Below are 20,688 nucleotides of genomic sequence, written 5' to 3' on the forward strand. Positions count from 1 at the left end.
CGCTGTCGTCTGTTATTGGAAACATTACATACCATGCCACAGGTGTACAAGTTAATCAGTAAAATGGTAAAAATCCCTTTTAATAACATCTTGTTTATATATCAATACTTAGTAAGTTATATTTAATATATTCAGATCAAACAAACCATGCCAACCTTTTCTAATATTGCGCTTATTGTATTATTAAATATTTGTAAGGGATGAAATAAGTACAGCTCCTATAGATCTGCAATACCATACGGACATGTTCCTATCCTATTCACTAATGTGTTAAGCAGAAATTAATTTTAGGTGTTCGGTAAGGACATCAAATGTTAAGCAAATTGTTGAGCTGATACCCATTTGAGGAGGGGCCATGAAATGAATTGCTATGAGGTAAAGAGGTGTAAGAGGCTCAGAGGGCTTGTTAGCCCTGCTTCCTTACATGGCTTTCATGTTGTTCTTGGGCTCCAGGGGAATCTCCAGGACTTTGGTGCTGTTGATGATCTTCTCGTAGCTGGTGGTGGTGACGGTCTTGCCGGTGATGCGGTGGACCTGGTAGAAGGCGTGGGGCTTGAGGATCCTCTCGTCGGCCGTGCCGATGAAAATCTGAAGGCCCAGCGGCTCCTTGCCCCTGTAGCCATGCAGCTGGGGGGAGATTTGGAGAAAAGCCTCAATTGTAACATTTTTTAAAAAATTAAAAAATACTGTGTTCAGTGCAGTAACCAGCCAGCCAACCAACCCATTTTTTTCACTTCCCAATGTCACTGAAATAACAGAAGCCTCATCATTGGCCTATGCCTTTATACTCACACACTCTACTGTAGACATGCCTAAATGTAACTTCACAATCTAGTGAGGATTTATGCATAAAATGCAAGGGCGCTGCATAATGTTGCATTGCTGTTGTCAAGCATGACGTAACTCTCTACCACCTACGCTTGCACTGTGCTTGGCGAGGCTCTGTTTCAGGATTTGCATATTGGTTTTTGCTTAGCATAGTTCATTTTCATTACTGCTTTAGTGATGTCATAAATGTATATACACTCGCTGGTCTGGGAATGTTGTTCACCAGATCTGGCAATATTGCACATATAAATCATGTGAATTATGTTCTCCTGCATTGTAAGCAGTCCTGGATAAGGCGTCATGCACTGTAAATGAAATAACGATAAAACTATATACAGATATTTCCCCACAAATCAGGCTACAGTCAGGCCACAGTCACAAACTGGTTTTATGTGCAGTGAGAGAAAGCAATATTTTATGCATTTTTGCATTTAGTATAGAGGCAAATAGCAAGGTACTGGTTAAACCAATCATTGCTGCTCGGGCCTTTTGAAAGAAAAAAAAGAAAAAATCGATTCCCCAGTTTAGAGTCGTGATTGCATTGTCTAGTTGCGAGGCGAGAGGCGGGTTTATTTATGGCAGCATGCAGAAGTAAAAGCAATTATTTCTATAGCTGCACCCGACCATCAGCGACTCCCAAGGGAAGCCAGGTAGGATGGGCTGGAGGGGAACAGAAAGTGAATGTTCCCCACGCACACTAAGGGCGAGGTAAACATTAACAGCTGTGATGTGAGGGCAACTAGCACGTCAGTAGACCACTTTGGCGGAACAACGCAGGCAAACCTCCATCGTGTCCTTTCAAAATGCAGTGCCTTTAAAGAGGGCTGATTCAAACTAATGAGATCAGAGGATATTAACCACCAGAGAGTGGTTTCCTGTCGTAGATTCTGCTACAGCAGTTTTCAGTTTTCACTGCGATCGCCCATGCGATCGCTATCGCATAAATGGATGCAGTTTTGGGTGGCGCATATCTGCATATGGATATCTGTAGCAGTGGCAGCAATATAATAAACACAGTCGCATAACACACATGTACACTCGCATACACACACACACACACAGTTCAAAGCCTCCATCAGAAGGAAGTATGCAAAAGCCACAAGGCTTCGCAACAGAAAAGAGTTTGCACGAGCGTGTGGCTCAAAAAACAAGACAAAAGGGAAAAAAGGCCACCGAACTCATCAATTTTCAGAAAAACGTGGGAGTTTTCTTCTTTTTTTTTTTAGAAGTCTGTTTCACTTTTCTTCTCTGGCATGTACCATTCTATGCAGTTCAGTCGTATTCTGAGTTGTTTCTGTTTTAGAAAAAGTAGCGAGCAAATCAAACGCATCGACGCTGAGGCCAGAGTGGAATCGCTCAAGCGGTTAGCAATGTGGAAGACCCTGGATTGTGCTACCTTTCAGCCATCTCCACAGCGACTCACTTTACTGGCACCTGAGAAGGCTTATAGTATGAACATTTTTAATTACTATCTACAAGGAAGAAACACGTTCTTTAATCACTTTTTTATGTTGTCAAAGAGAATGGAAACCAGCAATAAACCCCTTCTCTTTTTTAGAATTTAATAAAGTCTAGTTTTGCCAAAGATACTTTAGATTTGCCAAGATAACTGACTCAGTAATTTAAATTGTAAGTTACGTTCCTATATTATTAAAGCCAAAGTTTAATAGCTAAAACATATTATCACAGAATGCCAGTGTCTCAATGATAGAAATGGGGTCATTCCTATGTTCCCAGGGTCCTATGTTCCCCAGATTTATATGGCACATAATGGGAACATGACAAAGGGTCCTATGTTCTCAGGGTCCTATGTTCCACAGCTCTACATGAAATCTTATCTGGGTTCAGTAAATAGAGACAGAGACAGTAAATCAATGATTTTCTGTCTTACTCCAGAAAACGATGTCAGCTAGGTCTATCAGCAAACATATGGCTTAGCTATGCTCAGAAGTCCTCAATAATAATAGTATTTTCCAAGAAATTATGAAAAATTGTTCACAACATTTCGTCAGGTGCAGTAGAACTTAGGACCCACTTAGGAACATAGACACGCTCCCATAGAAACATTGACCAGGATTCTTTGGAAATAAGACGGTGTAGTTTCCTTAGTGATAGCTGTAGCCTGTGTCACTCATAGTGTTAACCTGTTCACCTCAGCGTTGTTTCATTCTATTAGCCTAAGCTAAAGAAATGCCCATTGCTGATTGATATCTCGCAGATACTAGCTTAAAGATGGGTGTAATTAAACTGCTGGGTGTACCCTCTGACAGAAGGAGTAAAACCATCAGAAATAATGATCATCTTTGAATGATTCATATTTTGCTTTGTTGTCATTACATCACCAAATGGAACAGACAGAATGTGATTACAGACAGCCAAACAGAACATTTCTGCCATACTTCACTAGAGACTTTGGCTTTAAGTGTTTGGAAGCCCATTCCATAAAACATATCAACAGCTGTCAAGTACTTTAATATTAACTGCCTTGTGTTACATAACACAGTCGTAATGCTAATAAAGTTAAAAATAATAAAGTTAATGCTAAGGTTCTATGTAATGTTGCAATGCAAGAAACCATCCGAAATGGATAATATATTGCGTGCTTAGCGATGCAAAGCTCTCTTAAAATTAAACTAATCTTTCAAATGAAGAGACGCGCACTAATACATTACACAGATTGCATGTGCACATTGTTGCCAAAACTAAACCTAGGAAAGCACCGAAATATTTTTCACGGACAACCATCTTCTCTGCCTGTAATACTGGAGATTAGGGTTATTACTGCAGCTTATTCACCACCATACAAGTCTGTGGTGTTTGTCAGGATGTGGTAACTGTACATATATATTGTACATGTACGTCTGTGCACATGCACAAGTTTCAAATCCAACCCATTAGTTTCGTTATACGTCAAGGTCATCACCCTTTTTTCGCACAAAACATACTGCATTTTCTGGGAAAAATACGCTTCGAAATTGACTCGTTAATGCATTCCCCTGGAAATTGGATTCCATTCCGTAATGTGGCCATGAGCTCACAATGCAAAGCTTAGCAGCGAGACCCTTGAGTGCGGCACACGCAAATTCAAAGAAGGGCACAATGACACAATTCACTCAAAAGTTTGTTCATTAATGGCTCCCATTTACAACAATCAAAAGTAATTTGTATGGGGGAAAAAAGGGATGGGTTCTTTTTTTTTTGCAAGGGGATGAAGCGAAGCCAAAAAAATCCAATGAATCCTGAATTTGCACCGGGTCTCATCTGTGAGTTATGCTAAGTGGGTGGGTTTGACTGTGCTGCTAATCCAGGATGGGAAAAAACACACTCAAATATACTTCGCATCGTAATATAAAATACAAAAATAGCTCTTAAATAAACGTACTCTTAAATTACAATCAAAATGGTGGAGGTTTCTTTGCAGGCACAGAGGTATAAACCATGGTAAAAAAAAAAAAGAAAGAGAGCAACCACACAAAACGCACGCTTGAAAATACATATTTCAAACGCATGCATTTGAAGCACTGCCCACAACTGCTGACAGGCGGGCACAGCTGGGCAGCGGTGGCATCTCCTCAGCTCGTTTCCTGGTTGCCGAGACGACGAGGCAGCACCGGAGCTGATCAAGGTAACAGGCGCTTAGGGAGGGGAGGTAAATATGCACCAGGAGTGCTGGGAACAGAAGGCGGGGGCGCGCGTCGTTGTTGTTTTTTTATGTTGCAAGAGAAGCCGAAGTAAGACAACGAGTGAAGGGCTCACAACATCACTACTTATTTTTCACCAAAAAAAAGAGAGAAAAAATCTGCCACAGGCGCCTCTAGGAAGGAGAGACCTTCCTTTCCAGAGCTCCGGCGGCAGAACGCGGGGTTTAGGGTTCAGGCAGCCTACTAGCAGGGTAAACGCACTCCTGTTTCCCAGTGCCATCTGCGAACCTGGTTGCCATGGCGCTGTGGTGAGTCAGATTTTGAGTTGGGGAAAGAAATGCAGGAGAGGGAGGGTGGGGAGAAGGGGGGGGGGGGGGGTGGTTGGGCGCGTGTGGTGGTACCCTGCGCTGGCTGTCTCTTTGGCACAAAAACCAGGCCGGGCCACAGCATAGGCTAACAAACGACAAGGAGAGAAGCTGTGGCTTCTGTCGTTCAGACTGTGCCCAGCCAAATCTAAAGGACACTAAAAAGTGGTCAGAAATACAGTCACGCAGCTGTCCGTTTCAACACTGACAGACACAATATTTTATGAATAAAGAAACAGACCCCATAATTACAATTAAAACTGTCTTTACTTGTTCAAAATGTGTAAAATTAAGGATTTAAGTAGTTAAGAGGGTTTTACCAGGATAATCATTTGTAATGTGTACAAATGAAAATCATTTTAAAGGATGTGTACTGTAATTAAAAAACTTTCTTCATCTCAGTACATTAAGAATAACAGATGTATTACACAGATGCAGTTTTCAAAGTGTATATTCAGTGTACAGTATTTAACATATTGGAAGTCTTGCGGCTACAGTATGTTTCAATATGAGGTACTTTAAGTACCAAGCAATTCCAGGCTCGTAAGCCCAGGCGGACCTGGCTGCCCTGAACTGGTCTGAACCGCGAACAATCCACATTTTACAAGGACAAATTCCTTGCCTTCCGGAGGTTTCCGTTGTTTAATCGCTCGCTAAAGGGGGAAACCACGTGGCACGAGCGGCACGACCGCCCCTCTGAAAACAGAGCGCCGCTTTCAAACTGTCAAGACAAATATTTGTTGACGTGGCGGCGGTCGTCGACTCACTGCTTTCGCAGAGGTGTCTGTCCAACGGGAGGCGGCTGACCCCCCCCTCCCCCCAATCCGAAACAAGCCAAACAGAAACAACGGGCAGTTGTGTAATCATTAACAGCGGACACTTGCTCCATCGCGCTTGGTCAGGCAGCCGGCACATTCGTCTGTGTTTTAAAGCTGCCGGGTGGGATCTGTGCCGGGGGCTTACGGGCGGCGATGGTGCGTGACATGGTGAAAACCAAAACAGCGGAATCAAGGAACCCCCAGGGGCTGAAGCAAGTTCAGTCCTCCAGATTTGAGAGTGACACAGAGGAAAATAACCTCCTAAGACCTGGCAATTCATTTTTGTCCTGTGTAGGGGACATGAGCCTCTGGTCTTCACATGAAGAACCATATACGCAACTACGCCAAAACCTACACTAAAAGGGACATTCAATAAAATTAAAATTAAAATATATTTTTGAGAGTGTTCCCACTGCAACATATTTTTGTCAACCAAGACACTCGTTTCATGCTACAAAGACAAAAAAACTTTTTTCCTGCCAGGTCACAGAAGGATAAGACAGACCCTACACAAAGTGGGGATTGGTTTTAAGTGGACTGGAAGGGTCGGATCCTGATAAAATCACCTCCATAACAGGCCCTGCACCTGCTACTTCCCCTCCTCCTATACCACTGCAAGGGCAAGGCACTGTAAAAAGAATCTTGGGACATGGTGCTATAATCCATTTTCCCTTATCAGGAACAACAAATGTATTGTTAATATGGATAACTGTGCCATATCTCCAAAATCAAACAGGCCTACAGTGCGTAATGAATGGAGTGTAAATTCTCAGTCAGACATAGAAAGAATCTTAAATGCAGACTTTTCTAGTGTGTTCAGATACATTACACTGTATGTTCAAAACACAGTTTTATGTTGACTACTTTATACTCATTTCAAAGAAATTTACCATCAGTACAATAATCAGGGGTCCCCTTTTACCGAAGTATTTCTATTGTCAAGAAGTGGTTATTAAGAATCCAGGCTCATAACCAGATGGTCACAGCTTCAAGACCCTTTTAGGGCTTCAAATTCTTACTATTTAACCAAACATTCAACTGCATACTGTACCAACATCAAATAGTACAATCCTACCCATATACATTTTGAATAAGTATGTGTGCCAACTGCCAAGTAAAATAACGACAGCATAACCAAAACAGAGAACCTAGAAGATTCTAAACGGTCCAGAGAGAAAGGAGGGCTTATGAGGATTCATTCTCAAAGGTACATGTGTTATAAAACCAGACACTGAACTGAAGGGGTGCAGTGGAATTAGTTATGGGGCAGTTTTGCCGATTTACGCACAGACCATCCTGTCTGGCTAATTTCCAACCCATTTTCTTCATTGGCGGCCAGGCTTTTCATCCACAATTTAACTCCAACAGAGAACATTTGCTACAAAAATAGAACCCCGAACGTAAGCATTGCTTTTAGCCGTGCACAAAAATGAAAAAGTAAGCGGAAAGGAATATAATTTTTTCAAAATATATGTGCTGAAAAACATTCATAAAACATTTGAGTGAAAAGCGAGGTAATAAATTAAATAAAGCTTTATGTGCAACTCTGTACGTCCGTGAAAGTTTTATCTTTGAACTATAACGACTGCAGCCGATAGTTCTTTCACTTCAGAGCTAATGCTCTCAATAAAGGAAGCTGCACGAACACCCTTCCACTGTCATAAGATGCAAAGCCATTCTCGGCATCTTTAAGCTAAACCTCGCTTCCTCCCTCCCTTACTCTCTGGGGATCAGTCACAAGATCAGTCTCCTGGGATTGCCTGACATTTACAGGGTAGAGAACGGAGCAGGTGTGAACAGGTATGAGCATATATGAGCAGTCATCAACATATATTAGCGGGCATTAGAAGTTATGAGCATATATGACCAATTATGATCATACAGTATATGGGCAGGTATGAGAACAAATGAGCAGGGTGCTCTCGTACGTACACACACACACACATGCATGCAGACACGCGCATACACGCGCACACACACACATTTTTGTCACCCCCAGGGCTGGGCTGCCACGTGACCGCGTGACCGACGGGGGAAGACAAGCGCTCACCTGGACCACGGGGTGACCGCCGTTAGCGGCCTTGACCGCGCCCCGGCTGCCCTCGGTCTCGTAGTGGGCGCGGTGGTGGGGTTTGGGCTGCACGTCGATGTGGAGCTCGTACTGGTCAGTGCGCTTGGGCAAGGGCCACTCCAGAGGGGGCAGAGAGGCCACCGGAATGCTGACCAACAGGAAAGAAAGTTATTATTGATTAACGTTGCCAAACAAATGCCATAGTAATTGCTGCAACAATGCCAGGGGCCAGTATCACGACGCAGGTTTACAGAGTTTACTGGATAACTGCACCGAGTAAAACACAGAACCCTCCCAAATCTGGAACATGGACAGAAGTAAAACTTGCAGTTCTGGGTTTTACTCTGTGTGCACTCAGTAACTCAGTAATTTGGCTTCATGAGACAGACCCCAGGTGTCATTATTATAATTTATTATTATTATTATTCTTATTAGTAGTAGTAGTAGTAGTATTAGCAGTAGAAATAATAATAATAATAATGTTACATAGCATTTTTAGCAAAGATTTATGTGCTAAAATATATGAGGATATGTAACATGAGCAATGATAAAAATACATGACATAAGCACGAACAACAAGATGCACAACAAACATAATTTAAGATGTACACACACTAAAAGGTAGGGGTAGAATACATCTCAATGACAGCAAAAGCAGCATGACAGAGCTACCGTTTTTTATTAGATGTGAGTGTCTAGGCAAGTTTTAAATGGTTTGGCAGTGCATTGCCAAATAATGGCACAGCACAAAAAACACAGGTAACAACAAAGGGCCTGTTCGATCTACCCAACTTTCGTCCTTACAGAGATGACTAAGCTTGTCACAGTTTTAGTTCTAATTTGTCTCTCATGAAAACTTTAAGTGACATCAAACGCCTGATGGCATGAAGAAGGTGTGAAGAATTTCAGTTCAAAGTGCAGAAGTTCAGTGCAGAGCACGCTGTGGTTACACTGACTGCGGTCCACGTGTGCATCAATTGCAAGGTCCGTGTGCAACAGTGCAATGACAATCCAACAGAAGAGGACACAAGCACTTTTCACAGTCATCATCCTCAGATAACAGTATGCATTCAGTCCATTTTGTGTAACTTATTGACAACATTGCAAAAAATATATACAGCCCGAGTATTTGCAGGATAAGTTTGCAATTAATTTTTTCTTTTATCTTTCAATTTCTGAAAGGGACGGGTTTCCCCTATTTTTTTTCATACAGAAGGTTCACTTTTTCAGAAGATTTTTAGAAATCATGCTGGTTCAGTATAATGCTGACTAACCAACTAACCATAGTGCGGTTTGGCCCTGACTTCCATTTATTAATTTAAGGAAGTAAATCTTTTTTACTTAAGTTAAGTAAATCTTAAGTTACGTGACATGCTTGAGTTCAGTTTGCGTCATCTTAGCAAAACAACAATGATATAATAATTATTTGACAAGTCACGCCAAAAGGAGAAACTTCATACTTGGCACCGAACTAGAGTGAATTCAGGAATTAATTTCCTGTTAGATCAAAATTAGACTACAAGATCATTTGTGCCTCCTTGGCATTTTCCTTGTTAGTAGAGAACATCATGGGGCGAGAACGGAGATGTCCTTGAAATTCTCCGTTTGAGGATTCAGATGGCAACAAGATGCATGTCAGTGCGGTTAGCCTTGTGGTACTTGTGTGGCAGCATTTTGGCAACACAATTCAGAGGTGGTGAGTATACCATACTCTCACCAGCGACTGAAGCAAACATCACTCCCCTTTCATTCATTAAATCTTTGGATTTTGAGCATCTCTTATTGTAAGTGCTTTCAAAGAAATGTGATCTAGAGTGCAATTACTCTTTAAATCTCTGGATTTTGAGCTTCTTATTGTAAGAGCTTTCATTTCCAACAAAGTGATGTCATACTATGTGAAATGTTTAGAGGTGGATCCATAAAAGAATGTAAGAGAACAGTTTACCCTCAACAGCTGCCTATCAGCTGCCATCTTGCTAAAGCAAGATACCATGCTCAGCAGAATACCAGGATGAAACTTTAATTTACCCATCTTATGCTGTTCTGAAACATTGTTTTCAACTTTTCACAAATAGCAGCTGTTGGAGATTGCAACCAATAGTGGGTCTGTGAATTTGTGAATTTCTGTTATCACACATTATCAAATAGCCTTAGGAAACATGTACATACTGTAAACAATGGAAACAGCACATAAGTATAAACAAATTCAATTAAGGTAATCGGCAAAGCAGCCCCATCAATTTGAAATTGTTCAACCGTAACGGTTACATAGTTTCCCGTGAACACTCTCCAAGGAGAACACACACATATTCCCACCTATTTTCTCAACGGTCTGTGGTTCCTATAAATTCAACAGGTAAATGATGTCAGTGTTTCACAACCATTCATCCTGCTGCTGTGACATCATCTGTGCCACTCACTGTGCCACACGGAGCTGGAATGTCCAGGGCTGTGTTCGGAGAAAGGGCCCAGCTGTCATGCTCTCAGTTTTGCCACCGGATATCTTGCCTGTTTGTTCAGATTAGAACAAATTGACACCTAACCTCCTGGATTGTCTTCAGCTGCCTTTCAGTTTTTAAATAACGCAGTGTTAAACCTAATGGCCAGTCTTATTGTCACTGTCGAGTGGCATTTGGTGGGAGGAAGTATTTAAGCCGCTTTGATTTTAATGCCGTGTGGCTAGCTCTAGTGATCCTCTGAATGTAGGATGCATTAATATCATTACGTTAATGAAAGGTGCTGTAAATGCCATTACCCCAGTGAAAAGCCAACCTATTTCAAATTTTGCAGGTATAGCCTCCCTGTTAGCTTACGGACAGAATAAACTATGATCTTGTATTGTAGACAGATTGATTGATTATAGGCTATTCATGGCTAGCCTCTTGAAATTGTCTCAGACAACCTAGAGCAGAGCTGCCTAGCCCTGTTCCTAGTGATCTACCATCCTGTAGCTTTTCATTTTGACCATAATTAGGCACACCTGATTCTACTCACAACAACTCGGTGAGATCTCTTGCTTTTGAATGAGGTTGAATGAGGTTGAATGAGGAAACCATGGGGCTAGGCCTTGTCACGTGATGACGCTGTGATGCCACTGTGGTCGTCACATGGTCCTGATAGAAATCTCATTGATTGCCTGCTTCTATCAATAACCACAATGTCAGCTTTTGGCACAAAATTCGCGCCGGAGCAAGTTTGATGAATTTCTACAACTGCGCCTAAAACTGTCTCTGTGTTACTGAAACTATTACATTTTGTGGTGCTGTGTGTGTCAGCATTGTTCCCTGCTGGCTTGTACTGGCGCCGCTGTCTCTGTTATTTAATCTCAGCTTCAAAATGGCTCACGCATTCACTCCCTCTCTTTACACAACATAGGGAAATCCACACAGAGCACTAGAGGGTTCAGTGGTGAAAAGATTCTGAGCAGGTTATATTGCAACGCACAACGCTTGCTTGACAGCTGTCAGTGGCTTGGTGAGCAAGCATGCAAGAAACAGTATAAAAAATTTAAAAAAAGTGTTCTTTTCTACTTTTGAACAAGTAGTTTTGAACAAGTAGTACTCAAAACAGTTAGCATTAGCGTAGTATGTAGTATGGCAGTTATGACAGCCTCACAGTCAGACACTCGTCTCTGTGTTCTCTGTATTGTGCATTGTATTGTGTACCTGCAGATGCCAGGGACCAGCTGCTTGGGCCAGATGGGCGGGATGACAAAGAAGGACTCCGCCCCGGGCTGCTTGCTCTTCATGTCCTGGTCGCAGGAGAACAGGTAGCCCTCCGGTTGGCTGTCCAGGTACAGCGAGTAGGCGGGGCTGGCGGTCTTCACGATCTTGGTGGGGACCGACCCCGGCACGCCGCAGAAGCCGTTGAGGGAGTCGGGCACGCAGGGCACGCCGGGCACACCGGGTACGCCGGGTACGCTGGGGCAGGGGCCGGGGCCGTAGATCCCGCCCTGGCGCTCATCGTGGGCGGAGTGGGGGGAGGGGCTCCGGGAGCGGTGCCGGGCGGGGGCGAGGCCCGGGTTGCGGTACATGTCGTAGGTGCGCTTGCCCTGCGGGGAGGTGGAGCGCGATCCGGGGCGGGGCGACGGCGAGTGGGGCGCCAGGCAACCCTCGTCCGTCGCGCTGTCGTGGGGCGAGGCCCCCGGCGAGGTGCGGGGGGACGACGAGGAGCCGGCGTGAATGTTCTGAAAGCGGGGGCAGAGGTCGCCGGTCGTGGCCTGGCCGTTGCTAGGGGAGACGCAGGGGGAGGCCCAGGGGGAGTAGCTCTCCGAGTGCCAGCTGGTGGAGGAGTTGCTGCTGGCCGGGCTCAGGCACTGCGGCTCGCGGTACGCCAGGCTGTCCTGACCTGGCACGGCCAGAGTCCGGGGCCCGATGCCCAGGGGGTGCGTCTGGAGGGAGTCCTGCCCGTGGGTGTACAGCTCGCGGGACGGGGTGATCTTTATCCGGGGGCTCAGGGTTCCGGGGCCGCCCGCCCTGGGGTGCTCCAGGTACCTCTTGCCGTCCAGGTGCTCGTAACCCCCCAGGCCCTCCGGGGGCGGCTCGTCGTAGGGGGACGGGCAGGACTTGATCCCGTAGGGGGCGACTTCCTCGAGGGGGTAGGCCGCGCCCACGGGGGCGCCGACGGCTTTGTGCGAGGACAGACTCTGCTCATCTGCAGAGGAGCCAGGGGGACAGAGAGCAGAAAGAGTGCATCAGGGAATGCCACCACCAAAACTGCTAAAGCACACATGACAAAGCCTAGGAGAGAAGTCATTACATTACAGTACGGGCATTTCCCAGACACTCTTATCCAGAGCGACTTACACAGCTTTTACACAGCATTTACATTGCATCCTTTTACACAGTTGGATGTATACTGAGGCAATGCAGGTTAAGTACATTGCTCAAAGTTACAACAGCAGTGTCCTACCAGGGAATCAAACCTATGACCTTCAGGTTACAAGACCAACTCCTTACCCACTATACTACACTGCCGTGCAACAAGGGTGATCAGACTTACGGTCTCAATTATTACAATTATCGCAATTATTCTTAACTGTTCATTAGCCCATTAGCTCGTTTTTATTAAGTCACAAACTGCAGCTGTTGACTGCAACAAGAATCCATGACAACATGTTTGAAATGTTCCAGTATAGTGCACCAGCACTGGCATATACAGCTTTAAAAAAAATTTAAGCCAGAATAACTGGTTGGAACTAAAACCAGCAGTGCACCCCTGAGCTAAATTAAATTGTATACAAATTCTAATTTTTAAAATCGTGCAATATTTATAAAAATGCCTTTTTTCCAGCCATGAGATTGCATGCCAAATATTTATTCGCTATTTTTAGTAAACCCTTCATCGAAACATTTAACGATACCATATGTAAGTGACCACAATTTAATGCATTTCAATTGCATGAAAAATAAAATTATATCTGTCTGGTTACAAAGATGTTGCGGTTTTGCAATTGAGAGGCTTGAATTGAGTCCCTCGCCTGTACATTGATGTCTCATTACGGCCCGAAGACCATTTAAGTTTAGATTCCGTGAACCTTTTCAGACACATGAGTAATCTAGCAAACAAGAAACATATGCACATTATTTGAATGAATAAATACTCAATCTGACTGAAAAATGCATTTATAGGATCCGAAAAGCAAACAAATTCAGTATTTTAAACAAATCGCAGCGCTAAGTGGTACAAGCTGTATTCTGTGGCCCTAACGTGGACGCCCAGATTGGTATTTAACTCTACGGCCACACGTTCTCGCAATAACATTGCATATTTAACAGAAGATATCAACACTCTTCATTAATAAAGCTGCACATTTCTTGCCATTGATTAAACATCAAAGGTAAACTCAAAGAAAGGTATAGCCTATATTCAAGAAAACCATTGCTGTGAAAAAACGTACATAGTTACAGATAAGGAATTGTATTGATTACCGGAGAAACGTGCCATTAACACTGAAAATAAGTTTTTCTGACATTCTTTGGCATTTCTAAAAGTAATCCCTTTTCTTAAATATCTGACTGAACTTTTTAATGTAGGCTATAAGGCCTGCTTAAGTTTTATTGGATACACAAAATAGCATACAATGCTCAAAAACTGACAGGGATACAGCGAAAATGTGTGCATGGTGATACAACCAGGACTGAGCTCTCTTATGTTACGACGGAAATTGTCATCCAAGGTTTATTTTTATTTTTTTGGAATCAATCGTAAAAATGTTTCTAATGACTTAAGCGGAAGATTGTCAACATGATTGGGTGAAAAATGTTTGACCATAGCATGTCAGAACTAGTAGCCTACCTACAATTCAAACCAAACACTCAAAAATAGCCTACTCATATTCTATAGGATCTGAATGCAGAATCAGATTACATTTACGCATAAACCTATAGTGCTTAGGTAGCCTGTAGCCTACTGATAAGTCGAGACAAAGTTGAAATGTGTTCACCTCTGCTGTAACCACGCATTTACTGTACAAACCTTGATCTTCCGCGGGAAAATCGTTGCAAGGTGGATCGTACTCGAACAGGTAGTCGAAGTCCAGCTCATCTTGGCAGTTCACCTGGCTGAGTTCCTCCGCTAACTCTAAAGCGCTAGGGTCCTTATCTTCGTAAATGGAGGTCATCTGTCTTTCTTTTTAAGGTTTACGGTGGACTCACAATACGGCGGAAATTAACATAAATAGGAGCCAGAAATGTTTCACAGTGACCTTCATTCAAAGCGATTCAAATATATTTTCGCACAATTACTGCACTAAGGCGTTTCGTTGGCAAAGCGGATTAAGGGGAAATGGCTTGTACAGTTAACGTTTCAACAAGCGACCGCTGCATCAAAAAGCTGCTAAACTGACAGGAACACAATGCCGCTTCCTCCTTCAACTTAACCACATGGAGATAAGGCGTGTCTTTGTTCATAAAGTAAATAAATGCAGCAAGGTCCCAAACGCAGTGTGAACACGCCTCCTAATGATCAGTCATAGAACAACCGCATTTATAAGTAGCCTACACGTGTGAGCTTTCAACACGTTTTGCCACACAATACATCGCGCTAGTAATGATTTTTCTTTTATTTTTTGGATTCTACAGATGAGGACGAGTTAAACGGTAATGTACTACTGCCCCCGGGTGTTTGACAGAAAGCAATGAGCTAACAAGATGTGCAAACAGTGCATTAATCACCTTCGCACCAGTGTTTGTTTTCTAATGTGTAATTATAACAAGATGTCCATTTGTGTTTATTTTACACGTCAAACATCCGTATTACAGGCTACTGAACAGGTTGTCAAACTGTAATAATCATAATACTAATACCATTAATAATACTAATACTAATACTAATAATAATAATAATAATAATAATAATAATAGTTAACATATTTATGGAAAGTGTCTGGTGTAAGAGGCGAGGTTTGTATCGCAATTTTTATATAGAGGGGAAACGCTAACTTTTTTGAGGAAGCTCTTGGGCCCCAAAATAAATTGATTTAGTGCCCATGATAACCCTGTCAAGGAAATAGAGAGTCTCTTCAACATCTGACCGGAGAGAAATGGTACCTCCTGCTCTGGGAACGTCTGTCTCAAAATTCACAGACAAACTGGGGCGGAGCGACAGACAAACGCACACCCACCCAGTAGGCCTACCAACATGTAGCCTAAAAAAAATTTAACCAATTTTTCCCGACGCGACAGAGAAATATAACGGACAGCCCCATTATTCTCTCTTTGGCTAACCGAGCTGTATCAATATTGAAAATACAACGGCACTAATGAAGAACTATTTACGCATGACCGACTCATTTGCAAAATTGGGACTAACAAAAGTCAAATAAATAGGCTACCGTTGGTTAATGCATAACCTCATTCGTAGGCTTACTTTGCCAGCTTGTCACTTGGGCACATTAAAAGGTAAGACATTAAATGTTATAGACATCATACACGATGATGTCTATAACGAATAACTTAATTAGGTGTTAAACTCTACTCCTCATTCGCGCTACAGTTTAAGAAACCCACGTGGCGCTAAAACAAAAAAAAAATCTTTTAAATTTATGGTTAGTGTCCATCGGTTGGCAACAAAGCGTAATGCCGATATTTCTACTTTCTACAAATCAATATGAAACCATTTCACCGAACGAAAAACGTAAAAACGCCTTTAAAATGTGACGGCCTGTATCTGTCCTTAGCAGAGATCATAGAACAGTGGGCGTGGACTTTCAGCGAGTAACACGCGCACTTCACTCAATGAAGAGCATGAATCCGTTCCGCAGTCGTGTAAGCTTTATAGACTAACTTTCTATGTGGCGTCTCAGGAGCGGGATTTCAGCTTACATGTAAAATATGAAGTAGGCAACGTCTGACGTTTGTTCTTAAAACTGATAATCTCGTGCTGGAATACGACTCAAACCACGACCAATAGCAACATGATATAAAGTTGAAAACATGAAGTGAAATATAGCCTATTTTGGAAAATTAAACAGCCGACGCGACACCAGGATAGAAAGTGCTTCTTACATGCGCAAAACCAATCGATTTTAAAAAGCAGTTACACTCGGTAATGATGTTAATCAAAATCGCATAACACATAATCAAATCCACATTTTTCGCAAAAGTAATTCTTTCCAAGGAGGCCAGAAAAGCTATTTTAGTTGAAGCGATGTTTTTTAAATATATTTTGTTACTATGGTAGGACACTACCGTGTTATTAATCGCTCCTAGAATTCCCCAAGTTCTTAGGTGACTAGAAACGCCGCATTTTTATACTGACGATGACGTAAAACAAGACCTTACAAAAGATGCTGGTGTTCTCCCGCACGTAACTCCGTTACCCTGAAGGCACCCTTAAATAGTTAAAAGCTGTGCCTTTCCAAGCTTAGCGAGGCTACGTTACAAAAGCAACATTTATAATCAAGCAGTACCACTAGCTTGTACAAGTGAACAGAGTCTATGTATCCCTGTTAAAACTTGTAAATTATAATTTATGAGCACATTGACTACACACTGGCCATTAAACTAACTACCGTCGTAAAATGACATTGACATGAACATCGTTAAAAAGACATTAGAATCAAATGGGTTGATTACCAGATCATCAGATCACAAAACGTCATCACGCTGCATCCATACCTTGATCCATCGACCTCATGGTGTGGTATTGCGCCAGTCTCCAAGATTCTCTAAACATTTGGAAAAATTAAAATCAAATAAAAAATTAACAATAAAAAAGAAATATTCCTCTAACCATTGTAATAAAAAATGTTATATTGAATTTTGTGAAAAATTAAACTCAGAAATATAAGACAAAATACTCCTTAAATACGAAAAAGGCACGAGCTAAAATAGAACTGCTAGCTATGGCAATGGTATGAACTCTTTCCTCGCGCTGAGGATTGCTAGTTTCAAGAGCAGCTTCCTTCCCTGCTCTGAATGTTTATAATGGTCGAATGCTGTAAAATAACGGGATTCCCTCAGTGTTTCCTCCTGTTTATGCGCGTCGCCGTGGTAACCTGGAGCGGATCCATCTCGGAGACTCAGGGCTTTCCTGCAAAGCCCACACTCTGGAATCCATGACGTCACCAGCTTCTGCGCCAAGGCATTCTGCGGCTTCTCCCAGACAGTGGCACACAAGAACTTCATTGTAGGGATGAAAAATTACTGAAGGGGGAGAAAAGTGAAAACAGGACTTATGTTTAAATATATACATAAAAGTAGGCAACTGCCGAATTTTAATGTTTACAGGTATAAAACCACCCTGGCTTGTTAACCCGAATAACATAAGAGCATCTTTCATGATCTTACGGTTTTAAGTGAGAGGAAGAAAAATACTTTGATTCATTAGACTCATTTTTTCGCTCACGGAATATTTTGTAGATTTCAGAGTGTCCATCAATATTGTCCTTTTTCTAATGGAATCTCTTCTGATATAGTCGTTTGCGTGTATTGACTACGGCGAGATGGCCATAAGAAATTGGCGTACATAAAGAGAGTTGTAATGTAAACTGAAAAAGGCCATAAGGCTTTGCAAATGCACAAATAGCCTATGCACAGAACATAAGCCTTTGCCATCATACGGTAGCTTTATATGGACATTCTACGATTTCATTTTATTTTGGGTCCTAAGATGTGGCTGTGTACATCGCCAGTTGCAATTTTAAGCATATTTTGTGCGTTTCTGAGTGTTGTGGACCTGAGTGTTTTCCACGGTGTTGTGGACCAGTCTGTTTGTACAACTGAAAGAGATACCTGTGTATATTTAAATAATAGCTCATGCTAATTAACAAACCCAAACATTTGTATGTTTGTTTAGTTAAAATAAAACACCTACTATTTGGAATTGGAGAGGTTCTGAAATAGGCCTGTTGTCTTCAACATTTGGGACTATCAATAGACAATTTGAAATATTACTAATTTCATTGCTTTTACCTACCTCTTTACAGAGGAGACATAAATTGGAGTATAGGCACACATTTGTAATTTATAGAAAATAAGAAAAATGATTTGTGGTAGTACAGTGAAATGTGGATTACACACCTGGATATTGCACTGATCTATGACCTGTTTCTCACAGAAGGCATGAAATATCAGGAAGACCATGAATCGTAACATCTGACATATGAACACACAAGGCTGACACACTAACTGCCCCTACTCTGCACCCACAAACTATAAGCGCTTGACATTGCAGTATCAACAATGTGCTACTGGAGCACTTTGAACGAAGGCCACCAGCGAGATGTCTTTAATCTATGAAACAATAACCCACTGTAGCTGCAAATATCATTCTCCAGGGACTTTAGTGGTCTCCAGTAAAACTCCCGCGGTGCCATCTCACCCTGGGATTAACGTCAGCGTTTGTGCTCTTCAGAGGAACCCTCTCACGCATCCACCATGCACATTTTAAAATATTCTTAATTTTTTAATTACTATTTTTATACATTTTTATTTTTTTGTTGTTTTTGTTGTTGTTATTAACCATTTCAATTGATTGATTGATACTAGATGAGTACTATAAGCCCTTCTCGCCTGCACAATCAGTATGTAGCAGCTGTTGTGTCTTTCTGATTGCCTTGTGTGAATAAATAAAACAGATAAAAAATAAAGCCTGGTATTTTTTGCTGGAGGATGAGAATTAATTTTAAAAAATAAAAATTCCAGAGGTGTATCTTCCATTTTAGTCAATCACCCACAGAATAATTGAAAACTATTTGAAGATAATAGTTTAGAAAAACATGCAACCTAAACAAACTTGCTAGATGCGTTTTAGTTTGGGTCTTTGCACACAGTCTGAACGACTTCCTGCAGTAAATAGGCCGATATGCCATGTAATTTTAAAAGGGCACGACAGTCTACACTACGGTGATGTCTAAATCAGAATGATTCACTGGAAAGTATTTATACTATAGCCTAATCAAATCTGTGCTTTGGATTCGGACACGAAAATGACAGACAGTAGACTGGGGTTCTGGAGGAGTATCAGGTTAGTTACCAGTCTGCAATGACAGTAAACCACAGAATTCGGAACATAAGTCTCGGGCCGCTCGTCGAGAAGTCTCGTACGCCAGATGTTGCCTTACATTCCTACACTCTTACGGAACTCTTATGCAACCCCAAATTGTGAATGAGTAAATTAGTGCCGCGAGAGTTTGTGGAAGAGAAAAATGCACATGTCGAGACAGCCGAGTTTGCATTTCCGTTTTTACTAGAGGAGCGCTCTTTTTCCAAATCTGTACAGAATTTTTCCGACACCGTGAACACCGCGTTTAGACAACGCTGTCTAGGTTTAGGTTTTCCCAAGGGCAGTGTGTCTGAGCCTTTAGGACGGAACAGTGGAACTTCTGAAATAGAGATAGCCTAGAGAAAAGTCTTATCGTGTCATCGCGATGGAAATCTTTTTGGGCATGTTTTCGGAAGGACAGTAAACTTGGGTTACATTTTCTTGATAAATTAATGAAACACAGTAGCGAAGGTAGGCTGTGTGCCTTTTTTGCCTGCATAGATCTGGAGCATAAAACTAGGTGCGTCAGGCTAATGTGATCAATCAAGTGGAGAAATGTGAAAGACCTGCACACTGGTGTATAAAATGAAAGAAAAAATTGGAAAAGGAAGCTTCGGCAGAAATATACATTTAGTGCAAAAAGCTCGAAATTCAGAGCAAGAGAGCAAACAAACATTGAACTTTTCGGTCACCAACCTTCATCAGTATCTGGATGCGCAAAGAAAGGTTCATAAAATTAAATAAATAGGGCATAGGCCTACGTAATATTCCCTCCGCATATGCTTATGGAATTTGTTACGGCGGAAATGTCCATTTAGTAAAGCTAAGCGTACATCTACGCTTCCAGGTACTAAATTGCAGTACAGAATAGTTCAGGCACAGGTCATTTCTCTCACGTGACATGAATCTCTACAATATAACTGCCATGTGGTTGGTCCTTTTCTCTCTCTCAAAAAAAAAAAAATGTTATGTGATGTATTTTCTACTTACATTTCATTCTCACTTTATGGGGGGAAAATGCTAGTGGTTTACTTGATAAATGCCCTGTAACAGGGAAACTCAGACCTGGCCATCAAGGCCAGTAGTACTGCAGGTTTATATTCTTCCCCTCTAATCAGGCCCAAAAGACCAGGGACATCAGGTGGCTGGAATCAGTGACATCAATCAATTAGTCAATTAATTAACAATCAAGAAAAGAAAAACTGCAGTACTAGCTGTGCAGGTTCTAGAACTTCAGCACTGAAAATAGTAACTGTTCTGGAATGCAGCAACTATTAATGCAGATGGAATCAGTAGATATTGTAATAATAATAATAATAATAATAATAATAATAATAATAATAATGAAAAAGTGGAAAAACTTCCATGTAACCAGTTCCTAATTAGGCCTAATATCTCTAATACCCACACATAAAACTGGATTAATGTGCCACAAAAGTGGGATTCCTGTTTGTTTTTATTTTAATGGAGGGGGGAGG

At 41.9% G+C, this 20,688-nt stretch overlaps 1 protein-coding gene across 3 annotated transcripts in view; it reads right to left on the minus strand.

The window, feature by feature from the left end:
• The window catches only part of nfatc2a (nuclear factor of activated T cells 2a), a 69,288-nt gene extending 54,597 nt beyond the window's left edge, over window positions 1-14,691 (minus strand). For 2 of the 3 annotated variants that reach the window (XM_035382683.1, XM_035382684.1), the window contains exons 1-4: window positions 14,201-14,691; window positions 11,389-12,376; window positions 7,703-7,871; window positions 425-627 (exon numbers count right to left, since the gene is read on the minus strand). In XM_035382683.1, coding sequence (XP_035238574.1) covers window positions 425-627; window positions 7,703-7,871; window positions 11,389-12,376; window positions 14,201-14,345 — 1,505 coding nt within the window. In that variant the 5' untranslated portion in view covers window positions 14,346-14,691. The remainder of the gene's footprint in view (window positions 1-424; window positions 628-7,702; window positions 7,872-11,388; window positions 12,377-14,200) is intronic. The other variant, XM_035382685.1, reaches the window with a different exon arrangement.
• Window positions 14,692-20,688: the final 5,997 nt, after the last annotated feature.

This window comes from Anguilla anguilla, chromosome 11, assembly GCF_013347855.1.
Source record: "Anguilla anguilla isolate fAngAng1 chromosome 11, fAngAng1.pri, whole genome shotgun sequence".
Taxonomy (NCBI): domain Eukaryota; kingdom Metazoa; phylum Chordata; class Actinopteri; order Anguilliformes; family Anguillidae; genus Anguilla; species Anguilla anguilla.